General features: G+C 40.4%; 3 protein-coding genes across 3 annotated transcripts; all 3 read left to right on the plus strand.

Annotated features, from left to right (window-relative positions):
• The first annotated feature begins 4147 nt into the window (after nt 1-4147).
• On the plus strand, nt 4148-5387 carry LOC115686963 (acidic endochitinase-like). Its single transcript, XM_030612403.2, has one exon. The coding sequence runs from the start codon at nt 4399-4401 to the stop codon at nt 5329-5331; it is 933 nt and encodes a 310-aa protein (XP_030468263.2). The 5' UTR covers nt 4148-4398; the 3' UTR covers nt 5332-5387.
• Nucleotides 5388-8876: 3489 nt separating this feature from the next.
• LOC115687055 (acidic endochitinase-like) lies at nt 8877-10102 on the plus strand. The gene has a single exon (XM_030612527.2). The coding sequence runs from the start codon at nt 9089-9091 to the stop codon at nt 9980-9982; it is 894 nt and encodes a 297-aa protein (XP_030468387.2). The 5' UTR covers nt 8877-9088; the 3' UTR covers nt 9983-10102.
• Nucleotides 10103-13595: 3493 nt separating this feature from the next.
• On the plus strand, nt 13596-14663 carry LOC115687056 (acidic endochitinase-like). Its single transcript, XM_030612528.2, has one exon. The coding sequence runs from the start codon at nt 13712-13714 to the stop codon at nt 14603-14605; it is 894 nt and encodes a 297-aa protein (XP_030468388.2). The 5' UTR covers nt 13596-13711; the 3' UTR covers nt 14606-14663.
• Nucleotides 14664-14698: the final 35 nt, after the last annotated feature.

A 14698-nucleotide genomic window follows, 5' to 3' on the forward strand; every position in this document is an offset into this window, starting at 1 on the left:
GAAGACCTCAGACTTTATGAGGTTCAGAAGGAAGACTTCAGACTTTACAGAATTCAGAACGAGAAGTTCAGACTCTACCATAAAAGTCATTCATACTCTATTTTAAGTAGACAAAAAACTTCAAACCTTACTTATGAAAGGTTCAGACCTTACTGAAGACCCACACTAACTTAAGTTCTGAATGTAAAGCAATAACCAAAAGTTATTCAGACTCAGAAATTATTAGAATGCTAGTGATCTAGCGTGGATTTCACAGAAGAAAAGTTTTGATTGACTCAATCTAAGGCTATAATTGATCGACAATCAAACATTATGGCAAATATATATCACAACGGATATAGCTCTACTTATGGAAACCAAGATTATGATTGTATGGGCGACCAAATTCAGTGGGATTCTGATTTTGTCAACCAACAGATACTCAATCAATTTTATACAAATCTATCCAAGGTGAAGATTGGAAGATGATCCTCTGAAGACTGTCCAACGGCTAGTTTGGAAGTGGAGGAGTATAAAAAGAGATTAATGAGGAGTAGAAGGCACTGAACGAAATAAAGAATCAACAAGTCCAAAGTCTAAGCATACTCAAATTCTATTACTTGTCTTTCCTGAGCAAAACACTGAGATCTTGAGGGACATTTTGTAAGAGTGACTGTGTGAAATAGAGAGTTCTATCATTCATCGAGTGATATCACTTAGAACTTGTAATCCTTTTTTATCATATAGTGAAACCCAGGCGGTAGGCTGTCAGCGTGGGAGAATGAACATAGGCTTGATCTAAGCCAAACCACTATAATTTCTTGTGTGCAGTTTCTCTATCCCTAAACTCTTATTCTATCTTTTATACTGCATACTAGCACATTGTCTATAAAGTCTGCTCATAATCTGATTGTCTTTCAGACTTTAATCTTGATCATTTGTTTCCGCTTTAAAAATTAATTAAAAGTTTTAGATCACCTATTCACCCCCCTAGGTGATCCTTGTTAGCTACGTCATAATCACATTACTTTTTTTAATATAGTAGTAATAGTTTGGCATCATCATGCAATATTTAAAAAGCCGGATCTTACAGTTGCATCCTAGAAGTGCTATATAAATATTATATGCAGGTTCCAGATGGCAGCCATAACATTCAGAAAAGACAATGGAAGAACAAATATACGAGTGTAGACAACTATATCCAAGATTTTCTCTTCTAACTTAATCTCAAAATGCCAAAATGAGTTGGCTCACGTAAATGTCTGAAGAGACCATAGATGTGAAAACCTAGATACTGATGTAACCAAAAGGCCTATGCAAGCCAGACTGAGCACACTTGAAAAAGAGTGCAGTAAAGTCTGAACACTTGGATGGATTTTTGACAGGGTAGATTATCAATCAAACAATGAAGACCATGAGTTGCAGAGTCCACAGACCGTTTGCAGACAGTGCATTCTACGATGTTGTGTGCTAACCAAAATATACCTTCGCAAACGGGATAAGATAAAAACAATATTTTTTTCAATGCAAAACTTACACATGTACTGCTTGAACTTCTAGACATACACAAAAACTATTATAGACGTTGTCTACACTTATGAAGGCCTAATCTACTCAGGCCAAAAACTTATCCAGTTATGCAGCAATATATACCTCTAACCACACGAAAACCGTAATTTCACCAAGATATTTGCTTCAACGATTCCATTCAAGCGATCTAAACAGCTATTTAAACTGCCAAATAGAGAATGGACGTGTGCTAAAATTGCAGCTCTTTCCGCATAATGCGATGAGCTGGGTTTGAGGTTACAGTTGAATCTGTTGAGAAGAGATCAAACATATCTGAGGCGATTGAATAATAACATGTCTTGTGAAAAATTTTCACAATGCAAAACCGAATATAGCCTGGAAACACTCACGTTGGAAATTGAGAAACAAGTACTAAAAAGAATACAAGTTTTAATAAGCAAAACTCAGGTTACAGATGAAGAACGTGAAGGATAATCACATGCCGATTTGTAAAAAGAAAAAAATAAGCCACATTTGAACACTGGTCTCAATTCAGAGGAGAGATGGTACAGATTACAGAGGACAGATACAAAGGACCGAGGTCATCACAAGCAGTGCTTTCGCATTCATGTAAATGGTGTTGCATCAGTTTGTATGATAACAAAGTGAAAGATACTTCAAATTGGCTCCAGAAATACTGTCAACTTTCTTTGGTTCCTGTAACGATGTGTAAAGATGAAAGGCAACTAACCCATCAGCAGTTGAAAAGAGAGAGCGTTATGACAAATTTATCATCGAAAGAGCTTTAGCATGCTACTCATTTTTATGGTTGATTTTCAATTTCAGCCAAAGATCAAGACTGATGAAGCAAAACCAAGTTAGCATGTGTTTGGCCATACTGCAGGGTGTCAAACCTTGCACATCTAATGCATATTGCGAAGCGCTAGAAGATCTGGGAATCTAAATTCTGACCTAAGTCATTCTTATATCCCTCTACTTCCACTCCTTAAAATGGTCATTCTTCCTAGCGGTTGCTGCTGGTTGCTCGCAATTGTCAAATCAGATTGACCATCAAGCTCCAGCCTAAGAAAACAGATGTTCACATGGGTACAACTTATAATGTTTCAATGAGTCAAGACTCAGAGCAAGCTCAAAGTTTTGAAAAGGAGAATTCACTGAAATTTCAATAAAGTAAAACTACAGGAAGATTAACACTAGCGCCTACAAATTTAAGCCGCCACTAACACTTTCACTATACATGCGCAAGTATGACAGGAAAATGCATTAATCCCATTCCAACCGAGTCTTCACTGTAAGTTCATGCTCATGTCACATTTGATGCAAACTTCAATCACTGCAGCCACAAGAGATGAAGATGTTGTAATTATGGTGGACTAATGGATCAATGAAAGTGAGCAAAACGAGATACGTCTCTTTAGTTCGTGTATCTCATTAATTCATGTGTCTCTTGAGTTCATGTATCTCTTGGATTCCTGTATGTACTTAATTCATGTATCTCTTGAGTTCTTATATATCTTTAATTCATGTACCTCTTTAGTTCATGTATCTCTTCAGTACATGAATTCTCAAACTCTATAATTTGCATTTCTTCGTTCCAAGAGGCAACCACATCTTCTCACTTCAACTTTTCTCTAAGTATGCCGGTTTCAAGGAGTATTCGACAGAGTCTTGCTTGCATAGTGCTAATTCAAATGGTTTCGAAGTGTTGTATCTTATGAGGCATAGTTCGTGAACCTACTTAGCATGGTTGGCAAGAACTAATCGCCTTAAGCAGATTCGGTTAACCATACCTCAACTCTTGTTTATTTTTGTTATCACTTTCTCAGATTTATTATATTTATGGTTACAACAAACAGTGTTACATATCTTCCTCCAATACGTACGTTTAAAATTTTTTTCTTCCAACAGAAGAACAACTCTGAAGATGAAAAATGCTTGCAATTTCGTACGCAGAGCTCAGATGTACTCTTTTGCTTTTTTTCCCCTTCTTGCAAAACTTCACTGTAAGTTTTGAAATGATCTCCGTCTCTACCCCTCAAATTTTCTATGCAACCAATGAGAACCTTACGACGACAAAAATTGTGGGGCTCCTGTTAGAACTCACGAAAATCTAACGGTACGATTACCAAAGCAAGAATCAAACAAGTCAACGGAAGAAAACGTCTCTACCTTTTTCATGATGCCTCTAGTTTTCGAAGAAGGACGAGCTTACGTTAGCTTGCACGTAGGATTCACGTTATTGACCTCGAAATTTCTAGACAGTTTCCGGTGTGACTTAAACACACCATAGCTAATTTAGAAATACATTCAACATCAAAAAATTATTCCTGCTACAGACAGCTGCTTATGTAGGAAGGAGAAGAACACCAATACCATTGTTGAATGATTGAACCATTTTTGGAAATTCTTGAACAAGCCTAAGGAAGTCAAAAAACGCGTAGGAAAGAAGTATGCTTAATGCATAAGGAATGAGCTGGCTCTGCAAGTGGGCAAAAATCTTTGCAAAGTCAACAACACTTGTCAAAGTCGTTTATGTTAGGCTTCGAATTCTTACGCGGTGGCTATATGAACTATCCAAGAAAATTCCCTTTCTTGTCCACTTTGTCTGTCCCTTGCTATTTCTCATCTCCTTGCCGTGATACACGCAAATAATTCACATTCGCTTGCACACACGCTTCCGCAAAACCAGCAAAATCAACTTACACACAACATTACAAGCTTTAAATCTTCTCTGTGTAGACTTTATTTATGCGAGCTTGGAATACGTAGCTGGCGTTTACACGTTAGCAGACACAAGTTCGCATGAGGTAAACTTTATATGCAGCCCACAACTTGATTGAGAGAAACCTCTAATCAAGTATACCAAGTGAGTTGAGAGAAACACCAAAGATGGCATCCAAATCTTCAAACTCACCAGCACTTCTCCTTTCAATCATTTTGACTCTTGTAGTTGGCATCAACGGCGGTGGAATATCTGTCTATTGGGGTCAAAATGGCAATGAAGGCACTTTAGCCGACACTTGTGCATCTGCAAACTACAACATTGTGAACTTAGCTTTTCTGAGTGTCTTCGGCAATGGCCAGACTCCTGTGATCAACCTTGCTGGCCACTGCAATCCTTCCAGCGGAGGATGCACCGGCTTGAGCTCCGACATCAAGTCTTGCCAAGCTAGCAGAGTAAAGGTGATGCTCTCGATCGGAGGAGGAGCAGGAAATTACAATCTCACTTCCGCTGACGATGCTAGACAGGTCGCAACTTATCTGTGGAACAACTTCCTAGGAGGCCACTCCTCGTCTAGGCCGCTTGGGAACGCGGTGCTTGACGGCATCGATTTCGACATCGAAGGAGGCACGACTCAACATTGGGATGATCTGGCTAGGTACTTGTCTGCGTATAGCAGCGGGGGGAAGAAGGTGTACTTGACTGCAGCCCCTCAGTGTCCTTATCCGGATGCTTGGGTTGGAGGTGCCCTTCAAACAGGCTTATTCGACTATGTCTGGGTCCAATTTTACAACAATCCTTCTTGCGAGTACAGTTCTGGGAACATGGGTAATCTCGAAGATGCATGGAAGCAATGGACTTCAATTCCCGCCGGCCAAATCTTCTTGGGATTGCCCGCAGCTGCGGATGCAGCTGGCAGTGGTTTTATTCCCGCATCGGAACTTACTTCCAAAGTACTGCCCGCCATCGAAGGATCTGCCAAGTATGGAGGCGTGACGCTGTGGTCCAGATATTATGATGATCAGACTGGGTACAGCTCTTCCATCAAGGGATCCATTATAAGCAGTAACGTAATTCTTTTATGCGAAAAAATTCAGTAATTCAAAATCGTAGATCTTCATGATGTTTCTCAATGACATACCTTTATCCACAATAATGCCCTTTGAAATTATTGTCACTGGAAAATGAAAGAATCAAATAAATTTGATTTTTCTCCTTTAATCCACTTTTCTCTTAACGTAGACTCTATTTGTACATGTTATTAATTAGTGCCTTCCATCAAAGCATATTTCATTTCGTAAGAGTTGCACATCTTCGTTGAAAGTGTAACTTCTCAATAGAAAGCGCATTTTCATCATGTTCATAGCCAATACTTTTAAGCACTTAAATAGTTATTAAACCATTAATTAATAATATCATGTTGGCCACAATTATTCTGACATCTGTTTTAGGGTGAATCTTACCTTTTGTACTACCATGTAATAAGCTACCTTTCTTGCTTTTAAATACATCTTGTACTAGACAATGGTTGAATTCAAATATGGCTGGTAAGCGAGATTCAACCCCCACCATAATTGGAGCATTGTTTTTTGCATGAGTATATGGCTTTTTCTAGAAATGACGAAACGGGTCACTTTTTCAAGACAATTTTGTTTTCCCTTCCAATCATGTACAAGTTATACAATCACACACAAAAGAAATCATAGCTTCTAGGTCAAATTGTCATCATGTGGATTAATTAGTTCTCCCGTTATAGTCACTTGGGACCCTCCACCACCGAAATGGATTAAACCGAATGCGAATGGAGCATCTAAAGGTAATCCTGGACTTGAGGAGCATGAGGCTTATTTTGAAATGAAGGGGGTGATTGGCTTAGAGGTTTTACCTCACTTCTTGGAATATGTTCGTCTTCACAAGTAGAATTATGGGCACTATGGTTGGGACTCACCGTCGCAAAGCAACACGGTTTCGATAAAATTATTATTGAGATGGACTCCAAAGTTATCACTGAACATGTCAACCCAGAGTGTATAGCAGATAACACTGGACCGGCTCTACTTAAAGATATAAGAAGACTCTTTGACTCTCATTTCGAGTTCAAAATACGGCAAAACTTTTGGGAAGGCAATTGACCTGTTGATCTTCCTGCTAATATTGGAATCGAGAAGTGATTGGACATTACATTCTACCTGCAGCCTCCTAGTGAATTATCTCATGTTTTGTTTAGTGATAAAGTTGGAATAATAGACTTTAGATGTTAAATTGTTTAGTTTTGTACCTTTATCTACCAAAAAAAAAAAAATACATCTTGTACTCATGATAAATCTCCTTATGTAATAACATATCATATGTTTACCGATTAATGTCAAATATATTAATCATGTCATCGCGGTACTATATATATTGAGATCCACTCTTATTTTACAGTCGACTCGATAAATATTCTAATTTGCATATAGAGTAGGTTGGGTTTGTTTCATTTCAAGCATAAATTTCTAACCTAATTCACGTGTCCCAACTACCGTTCAATTTTATGGAGATTGATTTCCAAATCCTCAAGTTACAAATAAAAGATGCAAAATGTTGTATCGACATGGTTTATCAATTTTAGGAAGTGAGGAGAACTGTACTTTTGCCTTTTAAAGGACGTCAAATTTGAAATGCGGATCTAGAACTCAAACAAAGAAGGAGTTTGAGCAAGGATAGAACCTGCGGACATTGTATCGGACCCGGACGATGCAACAAATAAAATAGAGTGAAATGGTCATTTTCGCCTATCATGTCATAAAAATCTACACATGTAATCGCCATATGATCTATTATAAAAAACCTTGCAGTCTTACTTTTAATGATCACATACGAAACATCTATGACCGCAATAGTTTTCAATGATCTGCACCTCCAAACATTCTCGCAAAGGCGGTACAATTCCCGGATATAATGAAAATTAATCATGCTCGGTGCACAATAAAACATTCGATGGGACTTCCGAAGCATGGCACTGAAAATGTGACCTCCGATCATCTACGAGTAGGACGATACAAATTCAATATATTCCTATCAGATTCCCTTTCTTTCGAACTTCTTTTAAGCGGAAAAGACTGTACACTTTTAACTAACAGGAAACCTTATCGAAGCAAACATGTCACTTATGGCATCCTACATGTACTATTGAAATTTGAAACTGACTGAAAGGACAGGGCTGAGTTGAATGGTTGCTCACCCGAAGGCACCAGCATCCGATTGAAAATTTAGCAGCACTTTTAAGTGTCTGCAACAATCAATACATGACATGTTTCGAACAGGTTGTGCTCTATCTAAAATATGGCTATCATAACCACCACCACCACGGTCAGCGGTCAGGTTTTAGGAGAAAACTTAATTCCGCTCGCTTCTTTACATCTAATGCATATTGCGAAGCGCTAGAAGCTCTGGGAATATGAATTTTGACCTAATTCACTCTTACAAGCGGGTGCTGCTGCTTGCTCGCGATTGTCAATTCAGATCGACCATCAAGCTTCAGCCTAAGAAAACAGATGTTCCCATGGGTACAACTTATGAGTTTCAACGAGTCAAAACTCGGAGCAAGCTCAAAGTTTTGAAGAGGACTATTCACTGAAATTTCAGTCAAGTAAAACTACAGGAAGATTAACACTCGCACCGACAAAATTAAGCCGCCACTAACACTTTCACTATACATGCACAAGTATGACAGGAATATGCATTAGTCTCATTCCGAGTCTTCACTGTAAGTTTCATGCTCAGGTCATATTTGATGCAAACTTCAATCACTGCAGCGGCAAGAGATGAAGAACCAAGTCTGAACATAAACATGCTTGCAATCGTTTGTTTTCCTTCTTGCAAGACTTCACTATAAGCTTTGAAATGATCTCTGTCTCTACACCTCATATTTTCTCTGCAACCAATGAGAACCTTACGATGACCAAAATCGGGGGGATCGTGATAGGACTCATGAAGATCTAATGGTAGGATGACCAAAGCAAGAATCAAACAAGTCAAAAGGAATATGCAAATTGAAAAAAATCTACCTTTTTCATGATGTCTCTAGTTATTGAACAAGAACGAGCTTACATTAGCTAGTAATTAGGATTCATGTTATCGACCTCGAAATTTCTAGATAGTTTCTGGTGTGACCTAAACGTACTACAGCTAATTTAGAAATACATTCAGCATAAAAAAATTATTACTACTACATACAGCTGCTTATGTAGGAAGTAGAACAACAACAATACCATCAACCAGCAAGCCACCTTACATACAACAGCACAAGCTTAAAATCTTCTAGGGTAGACTTTATTCATGCCCGCTTGGAATACGTAGCCACATTAGCAGTCACAAGTTCGCATGAGATTAACTTTCTATGCAGCCTACAATTTATTTGACAAGTGATAACAAATTTGTTTTTTTATCAAGCCTAATGAGACAATGACAATCAAAAGAGAAGGGAAAAAGACTCACAAGAGACAAAAGTTAGCTGCCAAAAGCCCGCACACCCTTAACAAAATTGTGACTCCTTAATAATCTTCATTCCTTGTGGCTTTAAGTTAAAGGATGAAAAACAATTATGAATTGATAACCATGGATATTAGTTTTGTTCTGATCTTACTCAACTTTTTCTCGGGCCATCTACGTTAATCCACAACCACTGGTTGATGAAATATTTATCAGACTGCTCAGTTGCCAAGTCACGCACTCTCCCAAACAACATAAACATGGACATCATAGGTGGGCTCCATCTTTCTGTTATAAAAGCCCCTAATTCCCAACCTTCTCAAGCACCATAGTGAGAGTAACCTGTAATCAAGTATACCGAGTGAGTTGAGAGAAACACCAAAGATGGCTTCCAAATCTTCAACCTCACCAGCATTTCTCTTTTCAATCATTTTGGCTCTTGTGGTCGGCATCAACGGTGGTGGAATTTCTATCTATTGGGGTCAGAATGGCAACGAAGGCACTCTAGCTGACACTTGTGCCTCCGGAAACTACAAGTTTGTTAACCTAGCTTTTCTATGTGTCTTCGGCAATGGCCAGACTCCCGTGATCAATCTCGCCGGCCACTGCGATCCTTCTAGCGGAGGATGCACCGGATTGAGCTCTGAGATCAAATCTTGCCAAGCTAGCGGAGTCAAGGTGATACTCTCGATCGGAGGAGGTGCAGGAAGTTACTATCTCACTTCCGCCGAGGATGCTAGACAGGTCGCGACTTATCTGTGGGACAACTTCCTAGGAGGCACCTCCTCATCTAGGCCACTTGGGGACGCGGTGCTCGACGGCATCGATTTCGACATCGAAGGAGGCACAAGTCAACATTGGGATGATCTGGCTAGGTACTTGTCTGCATATAGCAGCGGGGGGAAGAAGGTGTACTTGACTGCAGCCCCTCAGTGTCCTTATCCGGACGCTTGGGTTGGAGGTGCCCTTCAGACAGGCTTATTTGACTATGTCTGGGTCCAATTTTACAACAATCCTCCGTGCGAGTACAGTTCTGGGAACATGGGTAATTTAGAAGATGCATGGAAGCAATGGACTTCGATTCCCGCCAGCGAAATTTTCTTGGGATTGCCCGCGGCTCCGGATGCAGCTGGCAATGGTTTTATTCCCGTATTGGATCTTACTTCCAAAGTACTGCCCGCCATCAAAGGATCTGCCAAGTATGGAGGCGTGATGCTGTGGTCCAAATATTATGATGATCAAACTGGATACAGCTCTTCCATCAAGGGATCTGTCTGAAGGTGAATTTTACCTCGTGTAATACTCTGTAATAAGCTAAGCTACCTTTCTTGCGTGCAAATATGTCTCGTCACTACTCATGTGAAATCTCCTCATGTAATCACAGATATTGATCACAGTGGATATGTTTACCGATTAATGTCAAATATATTAATCATGTCATCACGATACAATATATATTGAGATCCACTCTTATTTTACACTCAACTCGATAAATATTCTGATTAGCATATAGAATAGGTTGGGATTATTTCATTTCAAGAACAAATTTCTAACCTAATTCACGTGTCCCAATGACCATTTATTGAGATTGATTTACAATCCCTCAAGTTATAAATAAAAGATTCCAGGGCGACTTTGAGTTCTCTTCAAATCCGGTACAAGTAATTGGGTCATACACAATAGAAATCATTAAGGCTTCGTCTATGACTAACTCGACGTTAAGTGGATCATGCACTTCTCTGATTTTGGTCAGATGAAATCTTCCACCTTCCGAGTGGATTAAGCCGAATACTGATGGGGCATCTAAAGGCAACCCGAGACTTACTGGTGCGGGGGGTTTATTCAAAAACGAATGAGGCAGCTGGCTTGGTAGTTTTGCCGCATTCGTAGGAATATGTTCATCGACACAAGCAAAACTTTAGGCTTTGTGGTTGAGGATCAACTTCACAGAACAACTTGATTTTCATAAAATCATCATTGAGATTGACTTCAAAGCCATCACTAATATTATTAGTCCAGAACTTTTAATTGATAATGCTAGCCCTGCTGCGCTCTCGCTTTGAGTTTAAAGTGCAACATAATAACTTTTGGAAAGGAAATCGTTCTGCTGACTGGCTTGTTAATCTTGAAATCGATAAGCGTTTGGATACTAGTTTCTTTTCATTACCTCCTACAAAGTTAATTCATGTTTTATTAGGTGATAAAATAGGAATAGTAGATTTACGACGTTAAATTTTCGTATTCGGCTTTATCCCTTTTTCATACCCCAAAAAACAGATGCAAAATGTTTATCACCATAGTTTTTTCTTTTGAAGAACATCAAATTTGAAATGCAGATCTAGAACAACTCAAACAAGGAGGAATCTAAGCAGAATCGACCATGTTCCTGTGAGAAAGAGCTGTAAAATATATTTATGATTGTAATTTGCTAGAATCAAGGATTATAGTTAGCTAGTTTAGAGGATATATTTTTTAAGATTCTTTCTTTTCTTTGTATATATATACGCCTCTAGGTCATTGTAAACTAATGAAGAAGAAATACAGAAAAGTGAGGAATGCGGTTTTCTTCCTCGAAATATCTTTGTGTTAACAGTTCCTGCAATGTTCATTGTTCATGCTTATAATCAATTTCTCCGGACGTGGGAAACTTCCAGGCAACTTCACTATATTAGGGAAGTGTCCTTTGTGAAGATTTGGTTTTAGTATGAGATGATTATATTCGGGCAATGGATAGCGCAGAGCCAGCCTCAACTCCATGAAGGATAGAACCTGTCGGACCGGGACCTAGCAGGGAAATGGTCATTTTCGTATATCAAGTGATAAAGATCTACACATGTAATCAGCATACGAAACATCTATGACCTCAATAGTTTTCAATGATCCGCACCTCCAAACATTCCCGCAAAGGTGGTACAATGATCTGCAAATTTTGCAGACTTGCCTTAATATATTTGTAGCAGATCCCCCTTCTTTGGAACTTCTTTCAAGTGGAAAAGACTGTACAAATTTAACAACAGGAAACCTTATCGAAGCAAGGCTGAGTTAATTGATTGCTCACCCGAAGGCAACAGCATCCAATTGAAAATTTAGCAGCACCTTTCAGTATCTGCAACAATCAATATAACATGTTTCGAACAGGTCGTGCTCTATACAAAATATGGCTATAACAACCGCCACCACCAAGGTCAGGTTTTAGGAGAAAACTTGACTCCGCTCGCTTCTCTAATATCAACTTCTTTCCATGGAAGTTCCCGATTAAAACCCCCGCAAATGTGGAGCTGAAATGTGCAAAGCAGAGCCATCACTTGTTACCCCATAGCCACATATTGTCGAACTAATTTTCATTTGGTCCATCCAAGGGAGGTGTACTTGTAGCACTTATGCAGCTCTAAATATTTAAGAACAGGACAACTCTTCAAAACAATCTGGGATGCTTGATTACTCAACTCCACCCGCCCACCCATGAGGCACAAGGACTCACCCGCAGGTCTACGAGAGGAGCAGCGCCTGAGGAATAGAGGAAGGCCATACTCACCTTTCACAAGTCGAGACGACATGATGCAAAGTGGCAAACCGGACTGACCACCTTTTTTAAGTCTGCGGTCATACGGCATCTTGATGTGGAATTCATGTACCATGGGTGCGGAATTGAAAACGAAAACACTGTTCATGAAATCCCAGAAACAATCAACGAGCGATTTCAAAGGATTCCTGAGAATGGGGGAGAAAATGAGGTAAGGGATCGTGGTCCAGAGGTGAAGCGTCTTCAACAGAATGCAGAGTCCCATCGCCTCTTCGACTTTGGAGAAGCAAAAGATGTGGTCGATCGGGCGATCCAGCAAACGGCTTATGTGGTCACAGTCTTGGTCCGCCATTGGATTTCATTCAAGGGTTTCGCAATGCAAGGCTCTAGGATGAGAAGAGAAGGAAAATTCCCAAACAAATGAAACTCAAAAGGAGGATGGGAAAGAGAGAGATTGAATGTGTACTGCTTTATCACATGAGCACATGGTAGGTTTTGAGAAAGGCACAGTTAAATTCCCTCATCTTTCTGTTTCCTGGTGCTTTTTATCACATGAGAACATAGTAGGTCTTAAGAAAGCAACTGTTAATTCCCTCCCCATGCCCCTCTCTCTCTCTTCCTCTCTCTCAGCACATTGATTTGAACATTGAAAAACATCCTAGCTCATAAAGCTGGCAAGCTTCATGAGATTGTTCTATTATTCACCAGACGATCGTGGGATTGACGGTATATTATATAGCAGTAAAACGCAAGAAGATTTGCAATTGCAGACTTGAAAGAACCCATATATTCACCAATCCAAGTAAGGCATTTCCCCAATAACGTTGGGACCGCGATAGAACCCACGAAGATCTAACGGCACGGCAACTTGAGCAAGAATGAAACAAGTTTCACGGTCCCTCTAGTTCTCGAACAAGAACAAGCTTACATTAGCTCGTTCGTAAGATTCATGTTATTGACCTCGAAATTTCTATACAAGATCTGGTGTGAACTTAATTTAAAAACACTATAGCCAATTTTAGAAATACTTTCAACATCAACAAATTATGACCACTAGAGACAGCTGCTTATGCAGGAATTAAGACGATACCAATATCATCGACCATCAGGACAATTTACATGCAAGTGACAACGATTAGCTGCCAAAAGCCCGCAACCAAAATTGCGACTGCTTCTCGATCTTCATTCCTTTTGGCTTTAAGTAAAAGGATGAAAAGAACAATTATAAATTGATGGCCATAGAGGATGGTTTTGTTCTGATCTTACTTGACCTTTTACAGGCCATCTACGTTAATCCACGTCCACTAATATTTGTCAGACTGCTCAGTTGCCAAGTCACGCACTCTCCTGGAAAACACAAAAGGACATCATAGGTGGGCTCGATCTTTCTCCTATGAAAGCCCTCAATTCCCAACCTTCTCAAACACCAAAGTGAGAATAACCTGTCATCAAGTATACCAAGTGAGTCGAGAGAAACACCAAAGATGGCTTCCAAATCTTCAACCTCGCCAGCAATTCTCTTTTCGATCATTTTGGCTCTTGTCGTCGGCATCAACGGCGGTGGTATTTCTATCTATTGGGGTCAGAATGGCAACGAAGGCACTTTAGCTGACACTTGTGCCTCCGGAAACTACAAGTTTGTGAACCTAGCTTTTCTCTGCGTCTTTGGCAATGGCCAGACTCCCGTGATCAACCTTGCTGGCCACTGCGATCCTTCCAGCGGAGGATGCACCGGCTTGAGCTCCGACATCAAGTCTTGCCAAGCTAGGGGAATCAAGGTGATGCTCTCAATCGGTGGAGGCGCGGGAAGTTACTATCTCACCTCCACCCAGGATGCTAGACAGGTTGCTACGTATCTGTGGAACAACTTCCTAGGAGGCCACTCCTCGTCTAGGCCACTTGGGGCCGCGGTGCTCGACGGCATCGACTTCGACATCGAAGGAGGCATGACTCAGCACTGGGATGATCTGGCTAGGTACCTGTCTGCGTATAGCAGCAGGGGGAAGAAGGTGTACTTGACCGCAGCCCCGCAGTGTCCTTATCCGGACGCTTGGGTTGGAGGTGCCCTTCAAACAGGCTTATTCGACTACGTCTGGGTCCAATTTTACAACAATCCGCCGTGCGAGTACAGTTCAGGGAGCATGGGTAGTTTCGAAGACGCGTGGAAGCAATGGACCTCGATCCGGGCCGGCAAAATCTTCTTGGGACTGCCCGCGGCGCCAGATGCGGCCGGCAATGGCTTCATTCCCGCATCGGAACTTACTTCCAAAGTACTGCCCGCCATCAAAGGATCTCCCAAGTATGGAGGCGTGATGCTGTGGTCCAGATATTACGATGATCAGACTGGATATAGCTCTTCCATCAAGCACTCCGTCTGAAAAAGTGAATTTTACCTCGTGTAATACTCCGTAATAAGCTAAGCTACCTTTATCGCTTGCAAATGTGTGTCTCTTCACCACTCATGTGAAATC

The sequence above is a fragment of the Syzygium oleosum genome, unplaced genomic scaffold, assembly GCF_021117445.2.
Source record: "Syzygium oleosum isolate NSW1041296 unplaced genomic scaffold, Sole_v2.1 Sole_v2.32, whole genome shotgun sequence".
Taxonomy (NCBI): domain Eukaryota; kingdom Viridiplantae; phylum Streptophyta; class Magnoliopsida; order Myrtales; family Myrtaceae; genus Syzygium; species Syzygium oleosum.